A 26,416-nucleotide genomic window follows, 5' to 3' on the forward strand; every position below is an offset into this window, starting at 1 on the left:
TCAAAGAACCAAAATTTGGCTTCAATGACCTTTTGTATGGTTCCCTTATTTTGAATGTTGTTCTGCTCTTATTTTAGTGATTACCGTCTTTAGGGTTGCTTTGTTCTTCTTTCTCTAAGTCCTTAAAGCATGCAGTAAGGTCATTTATTTGAGATTTTTCTTGTTCTCTAATGTGTGATTGTATGGATATGAGTTTCCCTCTCAGTACCACTTTAGGTGTGTCCCAAATATTTTGATAGCTTGTGTCTTCATTTTCATTTGTTTCCCGAAACAGTTGGATTTTATCCTTGAGTGCCTCTCAGACCCAGTGGTTCTTATGCAGGATGTTGTTGAGTTTCCAAATTCTGTGACTTTGTAATTTTCTGTTTGTTATTAAATGTAGCTTTACTCCACTGTGGTCTGAGAAGATACTTGGGATGATTTAATTGCTCTTGAATTTGTTGATACTGTCTTTGTGGACTAACATGTGATCTATCTTTGAGGATGTGCTGTGTGGATTTAAAAAGAATGTGTATTCCTGTTTTGGGGGGGTGAAGAACTCTGAAAATGTCCAGGAGGTCTAGTCTGTCCATCTCTTAATTTACTTCTCTTTCTTTGTTGATTCTCTGCTTCATTGATCTAAATGTGAAAGTGGGGTGTTAAAGTCTCCCATTATTACTGTGTTACTATTGATGTATTTTTGTAGTTCTTTCAGTATGTGTTGATGTATTTAGATGGTCCATCATTGGATGCATAGATGTTAATACCTGTTAAATCTTCTTGGTTGACTGACTTTCTGATCATTATTTAATGGCCTTGCCTATCTTTTATTACTTTAATTTAAAGTATATTGTGTCAGAGTTGAGAATGGCTGTTCCTGCCCATTTTTGCAGTCCATTAGTCTTTATGATAGTTTTCCATTCTTTCACTTTAAGTCTGTATTTGTCTTGGTGGGTCAGGTGGGATTCTTGCAAGTAGTATATGGTTGGGTTGTGTTTTCTGATCCATCCTCCCACTCTGTGCCTTTTAATGGGTGAGTTTAAGGCACTGACATTTATTTATATTATGGACTTAATGTATTGCAATGCCATTATTCAACAATTTTATCTTCTCTGATATATGGGAAGTATTATGGTGATGTTCTTGTTTATAAGAGGTCCTTTAGAACCTCTTTCAGGTCAGGATTGGCGATGGTTGCTTCCTTTAACTGTTGTCTGAGAAGATTTTGATCCCTCCATCTAGTCTGAATGAAAGTCTAGCAGGATATATTATTCTTGGTTGAAACCCTTTTTCATTCAGGGCTCGATAGGTATCTTGCTATTCTCTTCTGGCTTTTAGGGTTTGAGTAGAGAAATCAGCTGATTGTCTTATGGGTTTTCTCTTATATGTGACTTTTTGGTTTTCTCTTGCAGCCTTTAGGATCCTTTCTTTGTACTTCTTTTCATTGTAACTATGATGTGTCTTGGTGTCAGCAGGTCTGGGTTGATTCTGTTTGGACTCTCTGGGCCTCTTGAATATTAAAGTCCTTTCTGTCTTTTAGGTCTGGGAAATTTTTTTCTATTATTTTCTCTAGGATGTTTACATCCCTTCCTCTCATTCTTCCTCTTACAGGCCAATTATGTGAATGTTACTTCTTTTGATATCATCCCATATGTCTCTGTTGTTGTTTTTATTGTCTCTCAATCTCTTTTTGAGCTCCTTTACCTCTTTCTTATTTTTTCTAGCTCATCCCTTGTCTGGATAATTCTGTTTTCTGCTTCTGTTAGCCTGCTTTCCCTTCTCTCAGCTTCTTTCTTCAGTTCAGTTATAGTATTAACTTGTTCTGCTAATTGGCCTTTTAGCTCAGGTATTTCAGCTGTCAGTTGTCTAATTACCTTGAAGTAGCTAGTATTTTTCTTGAGGGTCACATCTGTTGCTTCCCTAATTCTTATAGTCCTTTCCTTCATAGTTTTCTTCATGTCTATGAGTATTAGATTTACGATTGCTTGCATACTTTCTTTTTTTTAGTACTATTTTTTAATTGGGGAATTAATGTTTTACATTTAACAATAAGTACAATATTTTGTACATGCATAACATTCCCCAGTTTTCCATATAACAATACAACCCCCACTAGGTCCTCTGAATCCTTCTTGGAGCTGTATTCTCCCCACCCACCCACACCAACCCCAGAGTCTTTTCCTTTGGTGAGATATGCTAATTCCATTTCAGGTTCTACTTCTGTTTTCTTTTCTGATCTTGTTCTTCAACTTCTGCCTGAGAGTGAGATCATCCCATATTCATCCTTCTGTTTCTGACTTATTTCACTCAACATGATTTTTTCAAGGTCCATCTAAGATTGCCTGAAAATGGTAAAGTCACCATTTTTTTACAGCTGAGTAGTATTCCATTGTGTATATATACCACAACTTGCTCAGCCACTCATCTATTGTTGGACACCTGGGTTGCTTCCAGGTTTTGGCTATTACAAATTGTGCTGCCAAGAACATATGTGTACACAGATCTTTTTGGATGGATATGTTGGGGTCCTTAGGATATATCCCAAGGAGAGGAATTGCATGTAAATTGGCCCAACCTCTGTGGAGAACAGTCTGGAGAACTCTCAGAAGGCTAGAAATGGACCTACCCTATGACTCTGCTTGCATACTTTCTTATCTGTAGTTACTTCTGAATGATTTGGAGTTTTCTAGGCTCCTGTCTGGATTCATTGTAGTAGCAGTTTTATTTGCTCTTGATTTAACCATTTTTATTATTGATGTGGTTTTTATTATTCTGTTCCATTGTTATTCAGTTGTTGTGTTTTGAGTACTAGCCTTGCTATTGTAAAGACATTTATGACAAGTTCAGTAACCAACCTCAGAAATTACAACAATAGTAACTAAAGCAAGGATTGATGCAGTTTAACCAATACCAGTTATCCAAACAACACATCCAGTCCAAGAATAAATAGCAAAGAAAACCAAAAGAAAAAGAAAGATAAAGGAAAAAAAAAGCAAAAACAATACTAGACAATTATGTAAATCTACTGTCCACTATAAATTCTAGGGATAGCAAGAGGAGAAAGGAAAGTAAAAAACACACACAGACAGAATTCACTCCAAGTTAGATTTCTTCCACAAAATAATTCATAAACTAGTTTCAGTGAATTCAGAATACAAAAGAAGGAAGAAAAGAAGAAGAAAGTAAGAATAAAAGAACAGTGAAAGGAAAGAGTTTTCTTTTTTAAATTAGCTAGGAGGAGAGGAAAATGAGGGTGGAGGGAAGAGGAAGAGAGAAACAAGTTCATCTCACAATGGAGAGGACACCCATTCACCTATCAACATAAAAAGCAACAGTAGTTAATTTTGATCAACCTGAAGAGAAGGGAAAAGGTGACATGTGTATATAATAATAGTAATAATAAAATAGAGTAAAAAACCCTAACAGTCTGCAGCTTGGACCAGTCCAGATTTGCTGCATGCAGCCTGAGCAAAGACAAGCAATTATAACAAGTATCAAAAACAAAACAAAACAACAACAAACTCTAGGAAGTTTTTTTCCAGGCAGGTGTGAAGCTCTGATTGGTCAGGTATTTATTTTGTCACTCAAATAGAGCTCCAGTCACCTTAAAAAAACATGAGGAGGAAAAAAGTAAAAGGCTTGGAATAACACCCCTCCTGAGCCAGGAATCTTGGTAACAAAAATAGCTCCACAGGAAGCCTGCTAGAAGCACCTGGCCAGTCCTTGGTGCTGGTTCTGGAGGGGAAGAAAAGGATGAGTTCAGAAATAGTGAATCCAAAGATTTAACTTTCTTTGTCCTTTTGGCCTTTGTTTGCCAGCCCAAGAGTGAGTTATGGGACTCCTTTTAGTGTCACCCTGACCACCCTTTATTCACCCTTTCATAGATGTGCCAGTTATCCTACCCTCTCCAGAGAATCTCAGGTTGTAAGCTGCTTCTTTTTGGATCTCATGCCAGGTGCTGTTTCCAAATTGCCATCTTGCCTCTGCCCCCTCAATTTCTCTCCATTCTATTAAATCTAAAGAGAAGATGGAAAAATTACCACAAGGAGTTGGGTAACTATCCTGCAGGCTCCAATAACGCTGTTGACAATAAAAAAAGACAAACACCAGCAGCAACTAAACTTAAAAAGAAGTGAAACACCTTTTGTGTTAGCAGTGATTTACTTTAGATAAATATAAAAATTCTTTTTAATTTGGTTTTGGAATATTCCTATTCACTTTGTTAGCATTTCATACAGTATATCAGCTTTCATGAATAACATATTTGGTGTGTAGACTAAATTAAAATAAATTGTCAGCAGCTTTGTGAAACTATAGACAACCAAAATTTTCCTGAAAAATTTTTTATTAGAGTTTTAATATTGAGTTAAAAGTTAAAAGGTAGTAGTGGTATATTTTCCATAATATTCTTACCACCAGAGTTGTGTGTCACCAGCCCCTTCATAGGAAACTGCAGTAGTTCTGCCAGAGTTACAGATATGAGTTGACTTTATGTATCCTGCTATCATCTATCTATCTATCTATCTATCTATCTATCTATCTATCTATCTATCATCTATAATCTGTCATCCATCTAGTCTATCATCTATCATAATCTATTATATATCTATATAATCTATATTTACAACTATCTCTGTTATCTATTTTTTCCAATAAACTTTTTTGTTATTAACTGTTACAATATTATAAGATTACAACAGGACACCCACCACCAAAATTCTGTATTGCTACAATTCCAGCTCACAAAGATCACCACCCTAGCTTTCATAAGCCTTTCAAACAGTTTTTTTGCTTATATTTTCTTTGGATTTTGTGTTTTTGGCAAGTTCATGTAAAATATATCTTTAGATTTAACATATGAGTGAAACAAATTTTGTCTTTCATTTATTTACTTATTTTTTGTCTTTCATTTATTTACTTATTTTGCTAAGCATAATTACCTCCATTCCCATCTATTTTGTCCCAAAGGACACAATATCACCTTTTATTTATTTCAAAATAGTATTTCATAGATTATATATCCCATAGCTTCTTTATCCAGTCATCTGTTGGTGTTTGCCCTTTTTTTTTTTTCTATGTCCGTGCATTCACTTCCCTTCTATGTTACACCCACACCTATTACTACTTCAGAGTATTCTTCATGTTTTCCTCTACTCTTTCAGATAAGAGAAACAGTGCCTGGCTTCCTTTGGTGTTTTCCAGAATAGCTTCCCTTTCAGTGATGGTATAAAAACAGGATTCCTGGTGACAAACTCTTCAGGTCTCCATGGATTTGAGGTTCAGAGCCCTCTGATGATCTTCCACTATTATTTATGCCTCTGGGATTATGGACCAAAGTTCTTCTTGGGGTGCAGAAAGTGGGAGATCAGACTTTTGAAATTTCTTCTCTGCTGGATATGGGAATTTTCAGGTTGATCCATATTCTCAAACAGTTGCTCTCTTTCCCTAATGGGGTAAGACTCTGGAGAGGTGATTTCCTGGGGCACATTAGTGAGGTCATATGCTCATGGAGGTGAAGATGGAATCAAAGTAGCATCTGCAACTAGGTGGCTGAAAGCAATAAGATGTAAGGAGGACAAATGCTTAATAAACAGGGAAGGTCTTCTTTGAGTGGCAGGGTAGGATGACCCAGCCTCCCTTTGGAGAGTGGGGCAGTCCTTACCATTGTTAGTTTATACTGAGCATATGGTCCTGGAGAGTCCTCATAAGGGTTTGTGATGACATTTTTGAAGGAAGTGACCTATGATAGTGGAGATAGTGTTTAGGCTCATTGAATCTATGTGGGAATCCAAGGATTCCATGACTAGGACCCAAAGTAATAAGCTGCCTGATAGTGGCTAAAGTGAACATTGTTAGGTGAGCCAGTCTCTTGTTCTTTCCCAGCTTTTGTAGTCCATTCTTTATCTGATAAGCTTAGCCTTTCTCCCAATTGTTAAATGTTAAAATGTTGAGTGTCAATTATTGCATCCAGGCCAGTATTAGGTTTATGGGGTCTGCCGTCAAGTTAGGGAGGAAATAGACCAAAGATTTTAGTGGAGTTCGAGTAAATATCAAGTTCTCCTGCATTTACTTGTTTGATGATGCTAATAAGCTTTCAAACAACCAATTTTTTAATTTATTTGTTTATTCCCTTTTGTTGCCCTTGTTGTAGCTATTGGATAGGACAGAGAGAAATGGAGAGAGGAGGGGAAGACAGAGAGAGGGAAAGAAAGATAGACACCTGCAGACCTGCTTCACTGCCTGTGAAGTGACTCCCCTGCAGGTGGGGAGCTGGGGGTTCAAACTAGGATCCATACACTGGCCCTTGTGCTTAGTGCCACCTGCACTTAACCCACTAAGTAACAGCCCAATCCAAAGATAACCAATTATTAGGACTGTTTGTGGGTCCATGTTTTCTTTTTCTTTTTTAATTTACTTATTTATTTATTTATTGGATAGAGACAGTCAAATTGAGAGGGAAAGGGGGTTATAGAAATGGGAGAGAGACAGAGGAATACCTGGAACACTGCTTCACCACTTGCAAATCTTTCCCTCAGCTGGTGTGAACTGAGGCCTTGAACCCGGGTCCTTGCACATTGTGACATGCATGCTCAACCAGGTGCACCACCACCCAGTCCCTGGTCCATGTTTCATTTTCTGTCTATCTAAGGAACATTTCGTTTTGTGAAGGTTAATACTATTTTTTAAATATTTATTTAGTTACCACCATATGCCTCTGCTCTTGCTTTTGCTTTTGGTTTTTGGACATACTCTGAATCCATAAATAATAATAGCAGGAAAAAAATTATCCATAAAAAATTAAGGAGTTAAGGATGGGCTATAAAAAAATGAAAAAAATACTAGCGAATTTTATTAGATACAAATTAGTGTGTCAATCACAAAGGCATACATTTTATATTGTGATTTTTATAAATTTATGTTTTCTTTTTCTACTGATTATCTCTGGCATTCATTTCCTGAACCAAAAACTCCACTGCTACTGGAGATAATTTTTTCTTTTTATATAAATTGAGACAGAGGGAAAGTGTTGTTGTCATACACCCAGCCATCCACACAGGGCTCTGTGTCCAGCTATTGAAATTCCTTGTTACACAAAGTTACAGATGCTACCATTAATCCATCCCGAATCTCTAGGTAGATGACCTCATCAGTGTGTCTTGGACCCTCACATCTGCAGAACTCTGGTCCACTAGGGAAAGATAGAAACAGTTTGGGGGAATGGATTAACCTGTCAACATCCATGCTCAGTGGAGAAGCAGCTACAGAAGTCAGAACTACTACCTTCAGCAGAACCTCCCCATAAATAACCTTGATCCATACTACCAGCAGGGGAGAAGTGACAGGGTGAAGATAAGAGGTCTCCATACTCCAGCTCCATCAGCACCCAGAGAGAGAGAAGGAAAAGGAGCGGGACATACGGAGGTAGTTCTATTGTCATGAGTGACTTAGAGGGGAAGAGAAGATTGAATTAGAAAAAGAAGGAGCAGTTATGTATAAATGTGGACAGATAGTTATAGAGAAGATGGATGATCCATGTTTACAACATTAGGGGAACTGTGGTGGATTGCACTGGGGAGAGTGAAGATTCGAAACTTTGGTGGTGGGAATGATATGGATTCAAATCCCTGTTGACATGTAATTCTGTAATATAAAAGTAACAGGGCTTTACAATGCCTACAATTGTTTGCAACTAAACACTTTCTTTTGAAGGCTTTGAGATGTGCCATGCAGGATGAACTAAAGGCAGCTCAAAGAAAGCCTGTTGTGTTAGACTTGTGTCGCACACCCAACCTGCGCAAAAGGATCTGTCTCCTGGCTTTTCTAAGGTAGGTGCCATTGACACAATAGGGATAGTAAGAGAGCATGGACCAAATATGTCATTTTGATCAAGGTGAACATGTGGTAAGGGCAGACTTGAGATCTATAAAACACAAGGAAACATAAGGAAAATTTCTGTATTTAGAGATATTAAGTACTTATGGACATTTATAATTTAAAAAAAATTTTTAAATCACAAATAAAAAGAAAGGAAGTTAAAGGAAATTGAGAAGATAATAAAGTTATGAAAAACTGACTGAACTTTAATTGTCCCATGGAGACCTCTGACACTAAAAGTCTATATGCAGAGATAATTTTGACAGCTTTTATCATTATACTGGCATTGAATTATAAATCTTTTCTTCATTTCTTTGATTAATTGGATTGACATAAAATTGCAGAGTCCACATTCTCAAATATATTCAGATCAATTAATATCTTCATATATAAATATACTACTTTCACCAGTTGCAATATTCCATCTGTGGTTCCTCACAATTGCAGTCTCCACATAGAATTCATTCAAATAAGCAACAAATCAAGTGTCATATCTGAACTTTGAGGCCAGATTAGGTTGTTATCCCTTAGGAAGATAACAAATAGTGCAGTATTGATTTCCAGGGTCTTCTGCTTTTTATTAGTGAGTTACAGGATATATCAAAGGAATTTCAAAATAGCTTACACCAGAATAATGCATAATAGTTCATGAACAAGGGAAATAGAATGGAGAATAGAATGGAGATGTCTGCAGAAGGGCTGTGACAAAGATAACAGATAGCAAGAACATGTAATCTCTTCTAGCACACTTACAATATATCTAGGTTTCTTCTAACTAGAACCCCTATGGGATCCTAGCAGATAATATGGCTGCAATGACCACCAAGTCATCTTCATCCTCACTCACCTCAAGTGTATATTAGGCAATTGAAGACATTCTGGAGTGGAGCTTTGGCCTCATAAACACTTGTCAGTGTTTGAGAAGTTAAGGAAGTTGTTAACTCTGCAGAGTACCTAATTAAGGTATGGGTGTGTAGACCACAGGCCAGAAAAACCTGGCATGCTAGGATATGATTTCCTATGACCCATTGAAATCACATGAAAAAAACCCCAATTTTTCTGACACCCCACAAGAGATTAAAATCTTAACACCTATACCATATCATGATATATTTATTTTGTGTTAATTTAAAAACTTAAGCTTGCAAAGAGAAATTCCATCAAATAGTTCATACCTTTTTACTATATCAACACCATGTCTCCCTGGATCAATATTATTACATTATTTAGGGCCTAAAAACAACACTTATGAGAAGTGTCTTTTATCTTTCCTCTTCCTAGATTTGTAATTGCTATTTCCCGTGCTGGTCTGATTCTCAACCCCCAGTACCTGGGAAGCAATGTCTTCCTGATCCAGGCTCTCTTTGGTATAATTGCTTTCCCAGGCAATTTTGTTGCATTACTGACACTCAATCACCTGGGCCGTCGAATAAGTCATATGCTTTTCTCATTTCTATTGGGAATCTCCATACTGGCCACCATATTTGTGCCTGAAGGTAAGAAACAAACATCAGTTCATGAAAGAATGTAGCCATTTTGGAATGGGCTTGTTGATAGTAATTAAATAAAAAAATTTTAAGAAATAAATAATGTATCTCTCCTTCTTTCAGAGAAAATTTACTATTCAATCTTATACCTATTTTAGGGTCACCATAAAAGTAACTCTGGTTAGAGGAATAATCTAGACTATAGAAAACTAAAATATCTTGAATTAAGGAAGTAAAGATACATACACAAATAAGGCAAAAATGTCTATATATCTTCTCTTAGCATCAATCTTAATAAATTAAATGGTAATATAAGTGGGAGAACCAGGTTTCTCTATGATTAACTTAAGATCAAAATATTTATATTATTTACATTATCTGTGATTTGTGGGATACTATACTTTAGTTGAAGGTCAACAATATTGTTAGAATCCTGCTCTATATTGTAACTCTCACATGGATTTCCTTCAATTACACAAAAACTAACTCCATGAAACATACCTCCAGAGACTCCCCAATTGTGACTGTTCTCATCCCAGTTATATCCCTTGTTATTGATAATTTTACATTATTCAAAATATAGGTATTATTGTCCAATTCATGGAACATGATTGTATTTGTAATTATTGTCTTCTGCATTTTGAGTTTGTCAAAATTTTATGTGGAGCTGATATTTCAAACTGTATTGTCATACTCCTCTCAGAATCTACCAGTGGGACAATCCTAAAGTCTACACAAAGTGTGATGGAATCACAGGAAATAATTAAGGAAAAAGAATTCTCATTGAGAGTCTTCCTTAGTTCTTTTATGGCATATTTTGAGAGGCAAGAAATGTTGGTAGTATAAGTCATTTTTATATCTTCTCTAAGCCTTAACAATGGAGAAATCACTTTTCTATGCAGTTAGAACCTATTAATTTCCTGCTTCTGTGAGCTTTCTCTTTATACTTTAAACATGTGGAGACTCTATAGCAGGGTCATCACGATTTGTAGTTAGGGGCATGCTGACTCCTGCAGCTCATACATCCTGTCTCTGAGATGTCTTCCTCTCTTCAGAAATACAGACTGTGCAGTCAGCTTTGGCAACCTTGGGAGTAGGATGTGCCTCTGCTCTCACCACCTCCCTTACTACCCATTCATCTGAACTCATTCCTACGTCAATCAGGTACAAAACTCATGCATGATCTATTAATCTATCAGCTAATCAATGTGCACTTCAGGAGGACAGTTAAGGCCAGTTAATTATCCAAAAACAATCCATTAAATGATAATAAAAAATTATAGGCAAAAATTTTGAAAACTGACCTTTTAGCAGTCATTGTTTAAGTCCTTAAATGATTCATCTCACATTGTCTTCTGAACCACTCAAAGAGTAGATTTTTATAATGGTTTTTCCCATATGACAGAATTATGACTTATGCACTTAAAATCAAGAAATGTAGGCACTAAGATACCATTTCAGAAGCAACATTTCACATTGCTATGATTTCTCTGATAAAAGAAATAATATAACAAATCATATATGACATGTGCACCTTTTGGTCTGATTTTGCTGATTTCTCCCTAGAGGAACAGCCATAGGAATCTCTGGAGTCTTTCATAGTATTGGTGGAGCCCTGGCTCCTCTCTTGATGATCCTGGAGGTGTATTCTCCCCCTCTACCTTGGTTCATCTATGGATTTATTCCCATCCTTGGTGGCCTTTCTGTCTTACTTCTTCCTGAAACCAGGAATCAGCCTCTCCCTAGCACCATCCAAGTTGTGGAGAATGAGTGAGTACCCTACTTATCACATAACTCTAGAGGGGCAGTGGGACACAGATCTGAGACAGGGAAGGTACACATGGCAGACACTGGTGTACCTTATACATGGCTAGACCCAGGCCATTCCTGTGTAGTCAGTGGCTTTGGCTGAACTACAGACCCATCCTTTCCTGTAGTGACTTCATAAACTGTCATTCTCTAGCTCACACAGACTCATTCTGATTAGTCTCGCTCATTCTTTTCCCTCTTAAGATCCTCAGAATGTTTGACTGAGTCACATTCACAAACAGTAAGGAAAGTAATGTCCTTTACTCAATATTGGCTAATTTATGAATAATATTTGAGGAAATACCTTCACAGAAACTTCCATACTAGTATAGCTGATAATCTGGGTATTGAAGGTTAGACAAGTTGCCACATAAAGACAAGTAGAGCAAGACCTGTGGGCCCCGGGGCCACTAACAAATCTGAGAGAAACGAATTAGAAAGATGAGCCCCTACCACAGGAGACTTGACTTGCCCATGAGATTCAGTTCACATTTTAATCTGGGAATAAAATTATTAAATGAGAAAAATATAATAAAAAAGATTTATCAAAATATTTAAAGTATGTAAGTCTTCTAGTTGTGCACACAAATTGTTGCACAAGGACCCAGGTTCAAGCCCTTGCTCCCCACTTGCAGGGATGACACTACAAGAGTAGTGAAGCAGTTCTACAGGTGTCTATTTTTCTATCTCCCTTTTTATTTCCACCTCTTCTGTCAACGTTTCTCTGTCATATCAAATAAACTAAATAAAAAGAAGAAAAAAATTTGTCTCTAACTCTTGTAAAATCATATTACTAGCACTGAGCCTGAGCAATAACCCTGGTAGGAATTTAAATTTTATTTTATAATATGACAAAAGACACCAAAACATTTCTAAACTCCCCATTTACAGATAAAGCCACTTTAAGATGAATTGGTTTCCAATATTGAGAATAGAAGCTATTCAGATGGATTTCCAAGTCTCTTCATATTACTTATCTCATCTTGTCACAGTATTTACTAAAAATTATAGACAGAGGTCACTGTACCTATCCAAGCTGATTGGTAATGGGTGAGCTTCCTTTGGATACATACACTTGTTGGAACTAATGTAAAATTGTTTACTCTCTGTTTTTTTTCTTTTATGTATATGGTGTATGATTCTACCAGGAGAAAAAGCCCAAACAAATCAAAAGAAGAGAATATTTGCAGTGAAGTGACACAGTTTTAAGCAGATACAGGAACAACCTGCTGACCAAAGAGTGAAATAGTGAGAGACATCAAGATATTTCTTTGATACTGGGAAAATGATTAAAATATCTCATAATTTTGTCAATAAATATCAAATAACTTTTAGAAGGTAAACTGTAGTCACCACATACCAGTGATCTTGGGACAACCACTGCATTCCATTGGAGGGAATAGGGACACAGAACTCTGGTAGTGGTAATCCCTGTTAGTTGGTAATTTTGTAAATAACCAATAAAAATAAAAGATAAAACTGAAAGTGAAAAAAATCAATCCTTTTTTCAGTGTGGTACAAAATTACTCCATAACAAATGCATGATTACTGATGATAAAAGTGCAAGGTGACTGAAGCATGTTATTTAGAGTTGATTGGGAGTATTGTATACTTGCAGATAGCTGGAATGATTCTGGATTAAAAGCAGAACAATACTAAGAATAAGCAAGCTCCCCAAATTATTTTGTGGATAACTTGATGTACTTTTATCAAGATCATCCAAAGAATTTTAGAAGAACTTGAAAAAAGAATTGTAAAGTTACCCTACCCTATCAAGAGTGACAAGTGACTAAATAAAGTAATTGATATTGCAGATAAATTGAAAAAGTTTATGATGGAACTCTGGTTGTGGGAACATGTGAAATTTTACCCAGACTTCTTAAAATTTTGTAAATCAGGAAGGGGTGGAGCCAAGATGGCTACTTGGAGGCAGCTGCTGGTGTGAGTTCCAACAAACAGTGACTTTTGACCTAGTATTCACTGGATAAGGTAGGATACTGGGCTGTCAGCAAGAGGGTGACTAAGGGGTCCTAAGTATGACACCAAGGAGAGGTCATATAGCTCACTCTTGGATTAGGAAATGAAGGAAAAAGAAAGGAAATCTATTGATTATTTCTGAAGTTCACCTCTACCCCCCATCCCAGAACCATACCCCAGGGACTGGACAGCCACTCCTAGCAGGCTTCCCACTGAGCTAGGAGTGGCTTTACCAAGATTTTATTTACCAAGATTCCTGGCTCACCAGAGGTGTCATTCCAATCTTTTTCCTTTTTGATTTATTTTTCTTTTTTTTTTCTAAGTGGCTGGAGCTCTATTTGAGTGACAAAATACCTGACCAATCACAGCCTCACCCTTGCCTAGGAAAGACTACCTGGAGGGTTATTTTTTAATTAATTAATTAATTTTTTAATAAACTACTTACAATTGACTGTCTTTGCTCAGGTAGCCTGAGCCAATCTGGAGCCATCCAAGCTGCAGACTGACTGTTAGGGTATTTTTCTGTATTCTATTTTATTATTACTATTATATATATGCATGTCCCTTTCCCCCTCCCTCTTCAGGTTGGCCAAAATTGTCTGTTATTGTTCTTTCCATTGATAGGTGACTGGGTGTCCTATCCATTGTAAGAGGAACTTATTTCACTCTAACTCTTCCCTCCACTCTCCCTTTTTACCCTCCTCCTAGCTACTTTAAAAAAAAATCTTTCTTTCATTGCTCCTTTTTTTTTTTTTCTTGTTCTTGTCTTCTTTCCTTCCTTCCTCCTTCTTCTGCTTTCTGAATTCACTGATACTTGTTTGTGAATTATTTGGGGGAATAAATCTGACTCAGAGTGAACTCTGTGTGTGTGTGTCTCTTCTCTACTTCCCTTTCTCCTCTTGCTATCCCTAGAATTTACAGTGGACAGTAGATTTGCATAATTGTCTATTCTTGCTTTCCCTTTTTTCCTTTCTCTTTCTTTTTCTTTTAGATTTGGTTACTATTTTTTCTTGGACTGGATGTGTTGTTTGGCTAAATGGTATTGGTTGAACTGCATAAATCCTTGCTTCAGTTACTATTGTTGTAATTTCTGAGGTTGGTGACTGTATTTGTCATAAATGTCTTTAGTATAGTGTGGCTTGTACTCAAACACAACTGAAGAATAACAGAACAGAAAAATAAAAAACACATCAATAAAAAATAGTTAAATCAAGAGCAAATAAAACTGCAACCACAATGAATCCAGACCAGAGCCCAGAAGAAACTCCAAATCAGTCAGAGTAACTAGAGATAAGAAAAGTATGCAAGCAATAGTAAACCTAATAATCAAAGACTATGGAGGAAAGGGCTATTAGAATTAGTGAAACAACAGATGAGACCCTCAAGGAAAATACTAGCTACCTTGAGGTAATTAGAGAAATGAAAGCTGAAATAGCTGAACTAAAAGGTCAATTAGTAGAACAAACTAATACTATAACTGAACTGAAGAAAGAAGCTGAGGGAAGGGAAAGCAGGCTAACAGAAACAGAAAACAAAATTAGCCAGACAGAGGATGAGCTAGAGAAAACTAAGAAGGGGGTTGGGGCAGAGCCAAGATGGCGACTTTGGAGCCACACCTTCTGTGAGCTCCAAGAGGCAGCAGCTTGCAATCAAGAATCCACTGGATCTGGTAGGATATTGGGCTGTCTGTAGGAGGGTGAACATGGACTGGTCAGAGTGACACCAAAATACAGTCCCATAACTTTCTCTTGGGCTGACAAACAGAGGTCAGGGGAACAAAGGAAAATCCTTTGATTCTTTCTGAGCTCACCACCCCACTTCAGTACCAGCCCACAGGGGCAGCTCAGCCACTCCTAGCAGGCTCCCCACTGAGCTATTTTCTTTAACAAGATTCCTGGCTCACCAAGGATGTCATTCTAAGCCTCTGCCTTTAATTTCTCTCTCTCTTTTTTTAAAGTGGCTGGAGCTCTACATGAGTGATAAAATACCTGACCAATCAGAGCCTCATCCCTGCCTGGGAAAGACTACCTGGGTACCTGGCTTGTTTTTTTTTTTTTTTTTTTTTTTTTTGGATACTTCTTAAAATTGGCTGTTTTTTTTTTCCCCAGGCTGCCTGCAGCCAATCAAGCAGTCCAAGCTGCAGACTGACTGTTAAGGGTTTTCTACTCTATTTTATTTTATTACTACTATTATTATATACACATATCCCTTTCCCATCCACATTTTTCAGGTTGACCAAAATTAACTGTTGTTGTTTTTTCCATTGCTAGGTGACTGGGTGTTCTACCTATTGTGAGAGGAACTTGTTCCTCTCTACCTCTTCTCTCCACTCTCCTTTTGTCCCTCCTCCTAGCTAATTAAAAATAAAAACTCTTTCTTTTCACTGCTCTTACTTTTTCTTTCTTTCTTTTTTTATTTCTTTCTGTCTTTTTTTCCCCTTCCTCCTTTTGTTTTCTTAATTCACTGATACTCACTTGTGAATTATTTTAGGGAAGAAATCTGACTTGGAGTGGACTCTATGTGGGTGTTTCTTCTCTACTTCCATTTCTCCCCTTTCTATCCCAAGAATTTATAGTGGACAGTAGATTTGCATAATTGTTGATTCTTGCTTTCCTTTTTTTCCTTTCTTTTTCTTTTTATTTTGTTTGGTTGCTTGGACTGGATGTGTTGTTTGGCTAAATGGTATTGGTTGAGCTGCATCAATCCTTGCCTCAGTTACTATTGCTTTAAATTCTGAGGTGGTGACTGCACTTGTCATAAAGGTCTTTAGTATAGTGTGGCTTGTACCCAAAATACAACAACTGAAGAATGACAGAACAGAAAAATAAAAAAAAATCAATTAAAAAATGATTAAATGAAGAGCAAATAAAACAGCTACCACAATGAATCAGTATAGGAGCCCAGAATAAACCACAAATGAGTCAGAAGTAACCATAGATAAGAAAAGTATTCAAGCAATAGTAAAGCTATTAATCACAGAAATGAAGACAACTATGGAGGAAATGGCTATCAGAATTAGGGAAACAACAGATGAGAATCTCAAAGAAAAGACAAGCTACCTCAAGGTAATTAGAGGAGTGAAAGCTGAACTAGCTCAACTAAAAGGACAATTAGCAGAACAAGCTAATACTATAACTGAACTGAAGAAAGAAGCTGAAGGAAGGGAAAGCAGATTAACAGAAGCAGAAAACAGAATTATTCAGACAAAGGATGAGCTAGATAAAACTAAGAAAGAGATAAAGGAGCTCAAAAAGAGATTGACAGACATTAAGAACAACAACAGAGACATATGGGATGATCTCAAAAGGAGTAACATTCTTATAATTGGCCTACCAGAGGAAGAAAGAGAGGAAGATGAAGTAAATATTCTAGAGCAAATAATGGAAAAAAACTTTCCAGTTCTAAACAACAGAAAGGACATTAAGATTCAAGAGGCCCAGAGTGTCCCAAACATAATCAACCCAGACCTGAAGACACCAAGACACATCATAGTTACAATGAAAAGAGGTAAGAAGGAGTCAAGCGGTAATGCAGTGGGTTAAGTACACTTGGTGCAAAGTACAAGGACTGGCATAAGGATCCCGGTTTAACCCTCGGCTCCCTACTGCACTGAAGTCACTTCATAGGCGGTGAAGCAGGTCTGCAGGCATCTATCTTTCTCTCCCCCTCTCTGTCTTTCCCTCCTCTCTCCATTTCTCTCTGTCCTGTCTAACAACAATGACATCAGTAACAACAACAATAATAACTACAACAACAATAAAAAACAAGGGCAACAAAAGGGAAAATAAATAAATATAAAAAATAAAAATTAATAAAATAATTTAAAAAAAAGAAGTAAGGATAAAGAATGAATTCTAAAGACTGCAAGAGAAAAACAAAAAGTCACATAGGGGGAAATCCATAAGACTGTCAGCAAACTTCTCCACTCAAACTCTAAAAGCCAAAATAGATTGGCAAGATATCTATCAAGCCATGAATGAAAAAGGGGTTCAACCAAGGATAGTATATCCTGCTAGACTTTCATTCAAACTAGATGAAGGGATCAAAACCTTCTCAGACAGACAACAGTTAAAAGAGGCAAATATCACCAAGCTGCCCTGAAAGAGGTACTAAAATACCTCTTATAAACAAGAACATCACCATAATACTTGCCATATATTAGAGAAAAAAAAATGTTGAATAGTGGCACTGTAATACATTAAACCCATAATATCAATAAATGTCAATGGACTAAATTCATCCAATAAAAGGCATAGAATGGGAGGATGGATCAGACAACACAACCCAACCATATGCTGATTATAAGAGTCACACCTGACCCAACAAGACAAACAAAGACTTAAAGTGAAAGAACGGAAAACTATCACAAAGGCTAATGGACCACAAAAACAGGCAGGAACAGCCATTCTCATCTCTGACACAATAGACTTTAAATTACTTAGAGTAATAAAGGAAAGGAAAGGCCATTAAATAATGATTAGAGGATAAATCAACCAAGAAGATTTAACAATTATTAACATCTATGCACCCAATGAGGGACAATATAAATACTTCAAACACCTGGTGAAAGAACTACAAAAATACATCAATAGTAATAGAATAATAGTGGGAGACTGCAACACCCCCACTCTCACACTTAGACAGATCAATGAAGCAGAGAATCAAAAAAGACACAAGAGAATTAAATGAAGAGATGGACAGACTAGACCTCCTGGACATTTTCAGAGTCCTTCACCACAAAAAAACTGGAATACATTCTTTTCAAATTCACACAGCACATACTCACGGATAGACCAGATGTTAGGACACAAAGACAGTATCAACAAATTCAAGAGCATTGAAATCATCCCAAGTATCTTCTCAGACCACAGTGGAGTAAAGCTAGCATTCAACAACAAATAGAAAAGTACTATAAGTCACAAAATTTGAAAATTCAACAACATAGTGCTTAAGTACTGCTGGGTCAGAGAGGCACTCAAGCAAGAAATTCAAATGTTCCTGGAAACAAATGAAAAAGAAAACACAAGTTATCAAAATGTTTGGGACACAGCTAAAGCAGTATTGAGAGGAAAACTCATAGCCAAACAATCACATATTATATAACAACAACAAAAAAAAACCTCAAATAAACTACCTTACTACACACCTTAAGGACTTAGAGGAAGAAGAACAAAGGGACCATAAAGCAACCAGAAGGACTGAAATCACTAAAATTAGAGCAGAAATAAACATAAAAAATAAGAGAACCATACAAATGACCAATGAAGCCAAATGTTGGTTCTTTGAAAAATTAAAAAGATTGAAAAATTAAAATTGAAAATTAAAAAGATTAGACAGACTCAATAAAAAAAAAGAGGGAGACAACCAAATAAATAGAATTGTAGGGCAAGGCTACAAGCAGCAGCAGATCTGTTTCTCTCCTCTCCTCTCCTCTCCTCTCCTCTCCTCTCCCGGATCAACTAGGAATACCAAAGGAGACCACCTGGGACTAAAACAAGACAGGACTAGAACAACTACAGGAACCTACCTAAGCACTGGTGAGTGCAAACACACGTGGCTGGTGACAGAGAGGAGCCTAGGGAGAGACTAAGTGGCTGGTAACAGTCCGATGGTCTATCAGTTGAGACACCACCTCCAGTCTGTTCCACCAACAAGGGAACAGCTGAAGGGAGGAGAGGACTCCCTGGAGACTCACAGTGCAACTCTGAGTCTCCATTGCTACTGCCCTCAGAATATGGAGCAGCGGGAGGGACACCTGGAGACAGAGATCTAACCAGGAAACTCAGGAGAAGACCTATACCATGGTGGCATAGCTGTGGGGCTGTGAATGTCTCTTTGCATAACCACTGGACTATCTCTGCCACACCCTGCCTTATCTCTTGGTCAGGAGGCAGTGATTAAGATAAGAAGCCTACTTATAGTTTAGAAGCCCTCAGGCTCCCATAGCCTACAGAGAAGTTAAAAAAAAAAAAGAGGCTTTTAAACCACCGAGCTCCAACTCAGGGATTAAAAGACTATAGAAACAACTGTTAACTTCCATCACTGTGAGCCCTTTAATTACCTTACTTAGACACAAGTCAATCCAGGAAATAGTGATCAGTAATTTGAAAAGTACTAAAAGAGATAACTCATAACATAATATATAAAATGGGTAAACCAACAAGAAGAAATACTAAAGAAACTAACCAGGACAACAGTACAGCTAAAATCCCCTAAATGGTGAAGCACAAAATAATGAGTTCAACATCCAAAGATTAGCTAAGGAAATAATCACAGGAGTGAGTAAAGAGTTTGAAAGAATTATAGTCAGAATTACAGGAACAACAAATGAGACTCTAGAAGAAAACACTAACTATCTCAAGGTTATTAGAGAGCTGAATAGTCATCCCCGAGACTGGGGATATTCCTCCACTCCTGCTGACGGCTCCATCTTAGCTGACTGGGCTTCAGCGAATGACCTCTCCCTATTATACGATCCCAAACAGCCAGGCTCTTTTCAAAGTGCTGGATGGAATAAAGACTCGTCGCCCGACCTGTGCTGGATTAGCACAGTCAATGGCCAAGCCTTTCCTGCTATGAGACAAGTTCTCAAGGACTTCCTGCACAGTCATCACCGCCCAGCTATCATCCACATTGGTCTCCAGCTCCCACTGATTCTGTGCTCAGAGAAACTAAGATGGAACTTTTGGAAAGCAAACTGACATCTGTTCAGTGATCTTACCAACAAATCTATTTCTGCAATTCCAATTAACTCTATCCCCTCTGAAGATTCCTACAGGCGCTTCCACCAAGCCATCTTCAAAGCAGCTTCGCAAGCTATTCCTCGTGGGAGACGTGCTAACTATATGCCTTGTCTTGATGCTAAATGCGAGCAACTACTAAAGCAGTATGATGAGTCGGACAACCAAGATGTGGCACACCATCTCATTGCCTCCATAGATGCAGTGCGCCAAGCCTGCTGGCAACAACTCACGGAAAGTCTGAACTTCACCCACTCAAGTAGGAAGGCCTGGAAGCTTCTTCATAGTCTGGGTGCCGGTAGCCAACCCTCTCCCGTCTTCCATCCTCCCGTATCTCCAAACTCAGTGGCCAGGCACCTAACTCAAGCTGGACATGCTAAGATCGACCCAGTCTGGAAAAGAGAAATTTCCCATGAGTGGTCATCCCACTTCCGTCTATCTTGTACATCTCCAAAACCCTCTCCCATTACTCTGTCTGAACTGGAAGACACTTTGAAGAGGGTTACACCGGGAATGGCTGCTGGCTATGATAACATCACCCCAGAGCTCATTCTTAACTTGGGCCCCGCGGCAAAGAAGTGGCTCACTACATTCCTGTCCCACATCTTGGAATCCGATTCTGTGCCCAAAATTTGGTGTCGGGTGAAGATAATAGCAGTTCTGAAACCAAAGAAAGACCCAACACTGGCCGCCAGCTATAGACCAATTTCTCTCCTCTCCGTGTGTTACAAACTCCTTGAGAGGCTGCTTCTGTCATGAATTTCTCCTCTTACAGAGAAATTCCTATCACCCGCCCAAGCTGGTTTCCGCCCAGGAAGATCTACCTGCGAACATGTCCTGGCCCTCTCAACTCACATTGAAAATAGATTCCAGAAGAATTTAAAGATGGGTGCTGTCTTTGTTGATCTCACAGCAGCCTATGACACGGTCTGGCATCGTGGTCTCCTAGTCAAGATCTCAAGATGCCTGCCCCCATGGATGGCCAACACTATATCGTTTCTTCTCCAAAACAGAAGATTCCGGGTGCATCTGGGTGACAAGTCTAGCAGATGGAGACTTGTCTCAAGTGGCCTCCCCTAGGGCTCTGTTCTGGCTCCTACGTTATTTAATATTTACATCAATGACCTCCCAGAAACTTCTTCAAGGAAGTTCATCTATGCTGATGACATCTGCTGTGCAACTCAGGCATCCAAGTTCGACATCCTCGAGGAAACACGAAAGACATGTCTCTGATATCTGATTACTGTAAAAAAATGGCGACTAATCCCCAGCACTGCAAAAAACGGTATCATCTGTTTTCCATCTACACCATGCCTCGGCCTCACATGAGCTTAGCATGCAACTTGACAATACGAGAATCTGGCATGATGCCCAGCCAGTCTATCTCAGCGTTACTCTCGATCGCACTCTGTCATTTCACGAACATCTCATAAAAACTGCAGCAAAGGTGGGTGCGAGGAATAACATCATTGCAAGACTGGCCAGCTCCTCATGGGGCGCGAGCGCTTCCACACTATGATCATCATCTTTGGCATTATGCTATTCCACTGCAGAATACTGCACCCCAGTATGGTTCCGTAGCCCCCATGTCCACTTGGTCGATTCCAAATTGTATTCCTCCATGAAGATAATTTCTGGAAACATCCGTTCCACCCCGGTTCCATGGCTGCCAGTTCTTAGCAACATCGCCCCGCCAGATATTCATTGGGATGCGGCATCATCTAAGTTCATTTCCCATGTCTATGCTCGACCGGACCTGCCAATATACGCGGATATCTTCACCCACCCTGTCTAACGCTTGACGTCTCGTCACCCAATCTGGTCCCCTACGCCTACACTGAACTTCTCTGTTCCAGTCTATTGGAAACAGAGCTGGTAGTCAGCTGAGGTAAAGAACAAACACCTCATCACAGACCCCTGCAAGTGTCAACCCGGCTTTGACCTAGCATGTTATGATTGGGCCCTCCTCAATCACTATCGAACAGGCCATGGCCAGTGCGCTGCCATGTTCCATCGCTGGGGAGCCAGAGACGACCCGAACTGCCAGTGCGGCTACAGACAGACTATGACCCACATAGTCAACGACTTCTACCTCTCCAGATTCAAAGGAGGTCACGAACTTTACATCAGGCTCAACCTGACACTGTTAACTAGCTACGGAAGAAGGGCAAACAGTAGAAGAAGAGAGCTGAAAGGTGAAATAGCTGAGCTAAGAACACAACTATCTGAACAAGCTAAAACAGTATCAGAACAGGGTAACAAAACGAACTCCAGAAAACAGTAGAGGGCAGAGAGAATAGAAACAATGAGGCTGAAGACAGGATTAGCAAGTTCGAGGATGAATTAGAGACAACTAAAAAATAAGTAAGAGATCTCAAAAAGAGATTAAGAGATGCTGAAAACAACAACAGAGACCTATGGGATGACTTCAAAAGAAACAATATATGCATTATTGGCTTACCAGAGGAAGAAAGAGAGGGAGAGGAAGAAAGCATTCTTCAGGCCATAATAGCTGAAAACTTCTCTAGTCTAAACTACATCAAAGACATAAAGATTCAAGAAGCCCAGAGTGTCCCAAGCAGAATTAACCCAGACTTGAAGACACCAAGACACATCCTCTTTAGAATGGAAAGGAATAACGATAAAGAAAGGATCCTGAAGGCTGCAAGAGAAAAACAAAGAGTCACCTACAGAGGAAAACCCATAAGATTAGCAGCAGACTTCTCCACACAAACACTACAGGCCAGAAGAGAATGGCAAGATATCTATCGAGTGCTCAATGAAAGAGGCTTTCAACTAAGAATACTATATGCTGCTAGAGTGTCATTCAGACAAGATGGAGGCATCAAAATTTTTCAGACAAGCAACAATTGAAGGAATCAACTATCACCAAGCCTGCCCTGAAAGAAGTTCTGAAAGGTCTTCTATAAACAGTCAGACCATCATAAATAGGACATATATCAGAACACTCTAAAACTCTACAAGAATGTCATTAAAATATCTTCAATGTTTGATATCAATAAATGTCAATGGCCTGAATTCACCTATTAAAAGGCACAGAGTAGGAAGATGGATCAGAAAATACAACACAACAATATGCTGTCTACAGGAAACCCACCTAACTCAACAAGACAAACACAGACTTAAAGTGAAAGGATGGAAAACTACCATACAAGCCAATGGCCCACAAAAAAGGGCAGGAACAGCTATTCTCATATCTGACATGATAGAATTTAAAATAAATAAGATTTAAAAAGATAAGAATAGACACTACTTAATGCTCAGATGATCAGTCAATCAAGAGGACTTAACAATCATTAACATCTGTGCAGCCAATGAGAAGTCATCTAAATACATCAAATGTCTACTGAAAGAGCTACAGCAATATACTAATAGCAACACAGTCATAGTAGGGGACTTCAACACCCCACTCTCTCAACTTGACTGATCATCCAGGCAGAAAATCTATAAAGACATAAGGGAGCTAAATGAAGATATAGATAAACTAGAACTATTGGACATTTTCAGAGTCATTCATCCCAGAAACTGGAATACACATTTTACTCAAATCCACATGATTCATTCTCAAGGATAGACCATATGTTAGGCCACAAAGACAGCATCAGCAAATTCAAGAGCATTGAAATCATCCCAAGCATCTTCTCAGATCACAGTGGAATGAAACTAACACTTAACAATCAACAAAAGATTAGTAATAGTTCCAAAATGTGGAAGCTAAACAGTACACTTCTTAACAACCTCTGGGTCAAAGAGAAAATCAAGGAAGAAATCAAAATGTTTCGAGACTTCAATGAAAATGAAGATACAAGCTATCAAAATATTTGGGACACAGCTAAGGCAGTACTGAAAGGAAAGTTCATAGCTATACAAGCACACATTAGGAAACAAGAAAAAGCACAAATAAACAGCCTTATTGCACATCTTAAAGACCTAGAAGAAGAAGAACCAAGGAACCCTAAAGCAAGCAGAAGGACAGTAATCACTAAAGTTAGGGCAGAAATAAATAACATTGAGAATAAGAAAACCATACAAAAGATCAACGAAAGTAAATGTTGGTTCTTCGAAAGATTGAACAAAATCGACAAACCTTTAGGCAGACTCACAAAACAAAAAAGGGAGATGACCCAAATAAATTGGATAGTGAATGAAAGAGGAGATATCACAATAGACACCACAGAAACTCAACATATCATGCGAGGCTTCTATTAACAACTATATGCCACCAAGCTAGAGAACCTGGAAGAAATGGATGATTTCCTAGCTACCTACCAACTTCCCAAACTAAGTAAAGAGGAAGTGGATAACATGAACAGGCCCATCACAGCCAATGAAATTGAAACAGTTATCAAAAATCTCCCCCAAAAGTAAAAGTCCTGGGCCAGATGGTTTTACAAATGAATTCTACAAAGCCTTCAAAGAAGAACTAATACCTCTACTTTTAAAAGTCTTCCAGAAGATTGAAAACACTGGAATACCCCCTGCCAGCTTCTATGAAGCTAACATCACTCTGGTACCAAAAGCAGACAGGGACACAACCAAAAAAGAAAACTACAGATCAATATCTCTGATGAACATAGATGCTAAAATATTGAACTAAATTCTAGCCAACCGGATACAGCAGTATATTAAAAAGATTGTTCATCATGACCAAGGGGGTTTATCCCAGGCATGCAAGGTTGGTTTAATATACATAAATCAACCAATGTGATCCACCACATCAACAAAAGCAAGAACAAAAACCACATGGTCATATCAATAGATGCAGAGAAATCCTTTGACAACACCCAACATCCCTTTATGATCAAAACACAACAAAAAATGGGAATAGATGGAAAATTCCTGAAGATAGTGGATTCTATATATAGCAAACCTATGGCGAACATCATACTCAATGGTGAAAAACTAGAAGCATTTCCACTCAGATCAGGTACTAGACAGGGCTGCCCACTATCACCATTACTATTCAACATCGTGTTGGAAGTTCTTGCCATAGCAATCAGGCAGGACCAAGGAATTAAAGGGATACAGATTGGAAGAGAAGAAGTCAAACTCTCCCTATTTGCAGATCATATGATAGTATACACAGAAAAACCTTAGGAATCCAGCAAGAAGCTTTTGGAAATCATCAGGAAATACAGTAAGGTGTCAGGCTGCAAAATTAACATTCACAAGTCAGTGGTATTTCTCTATGCGAACACTACGCTAGAAGAAATTGAAATCCAGAAATCAATTCCTTTTACTATAGCAACAAAACAATAAAATATCTAGGAGTAAACCTAACCAAAGAGGTGAAAGACTTGTATACTGAAAATTGAGTCACTACTCAAAGAAATTGAGAAAGACACAAAGAAGTGGAAAGATATTTCATGTTCATGGGTTGGTAGAATTAACATCATCAAAATGAATATACTACCCAGAGCCATCTACAAATTTAATGCTATCCCCATCAAGATCCTAACCACATTTTTTAGGAGAATAGAAAAAATGCTACAAATGTTTATCTGGAACCAGAAAAGACCTAGAATTGCCAAAACAATCTTGAGAAAAAGAACAGAACTGGAGGCATCACACTCCCAGATCTCAAACTGTATTATAGGGCCATTGTCATCAAAACTGCTTGGTACTGGGACATGAATAGACACACTGACCACAAAAGGGAGGATGGACAACATACTCTGTGCTACACCTGAGGAAGATGGGTCGACATTGCGTCAGCATGGAATATTCCTACTCATGACCACAGAATGTGAGCTCATATCTAGAGTGATGTAGAGGTCACACAGGCTCCTAAGCTAATTATGGGCCCCAGATCACATGAAATTGGTGGGGTTTACAGTCAACAATATTTATACCCCTTTTCCATAGTAGGGAGCTACTCTCTTCCCTGATCCAACTTTCTGGTCTTTTTTCCTGCCATGACGTCATCTCCCCAAACAATAACTTGGATCCACTGGCTTATCAGATTTCAGGGGCAAAAAGAAATAGAAAAAAAAAACTAGTATAGCTACATGCCCTTTGTAATTTAATTAAACTATGCTTACTACCTGTCTCCAAAATGGAAGGCTCCCCTACCCCCCAACTCTTCATCTGCACTGTTCCAGCCCTTAGGTCCATGATTGGTCAACAATTTATTAGGATTTGTATGTCAACTCTCTTGTCAACCACTAGATTCCTGATGCTAGCATGATGCTGACCAGAATTCCCTGGACAGACAACCCCACCAATATGTCCTAGAGTTCCACTTCCACAGAGCTCTTCCCCACTAGGGAAAGAGAGAGACAGGTTGGGACTATGGTCAACTTGTCAATTCCCATGTTCAGCAGGGAAGAAATTACAGAAGCCAGACCTTCAACTGTCTGCATCCTACTATGACCTTGGGTCCATACTCCCAGAGGGTTAAAGATAAGGAAAGCTATCATGGGAGGGTATGGGATACAGAGTTCTGGTGGTGGGAACTGTGAAAAGTTGTACCCCTCTTATCTTATGGTTTAGTCAATGTTTCCTTTTTATAAATAAAAAAATTTTAAA

General features: G+C 38.4%; 1 protein-coding gene across 4 annotated transcripts in view; it reads left to right on the top strand.

The window, feature by feature from the left end:
- LOC103116472 (organic anion transporter 7-like) overlaps positions 1–26,416 on the top strand; it is a 272,851-nt gene that overhangs the window by 48,765 nt on the left and 197,670 nt on the right. For 2 of the 4 annotated variants that reach the window (XM_060176383.1, XM_060176382.1), the window contains exons 6-8: positions 7,690–7,805; positions 9,136–9,350; positions 10,397–10,505. In XM_060176383.1, the coding sequence (XP_060032366.1) occupies positions 7,690–7,805; positions 9,136–9,350; positions 10,397–10,505 (440 nt within the window). Of the gene's footprint in view, positions 1–7,689; positions 7,806–9,135; positions 9,351–10,396; positions 10,506–10,907; positions 11,112–12,298; positions 12,745–26,416 lie in introns of those variants that run through there. The other 2 variants (XM_007526368.3, XM_060176384.1) reach the window with 2 other exon arrangements.

The sequence above is a fragment of the Erinaceus europaeus genome, chromosome 17 (assembly GCF_950295315.1).
Source record: "Erinaceus europaeus chromosome 17, mEriEur2.1, whole genome shotgun sequence".
Taxonomy (NCBI): Eukaryota; Metazoa; Chordata; class Mammalia; order Eulipotyphla; family Erinaceidae; genus Erinaceus; species Erinaceus europaeus.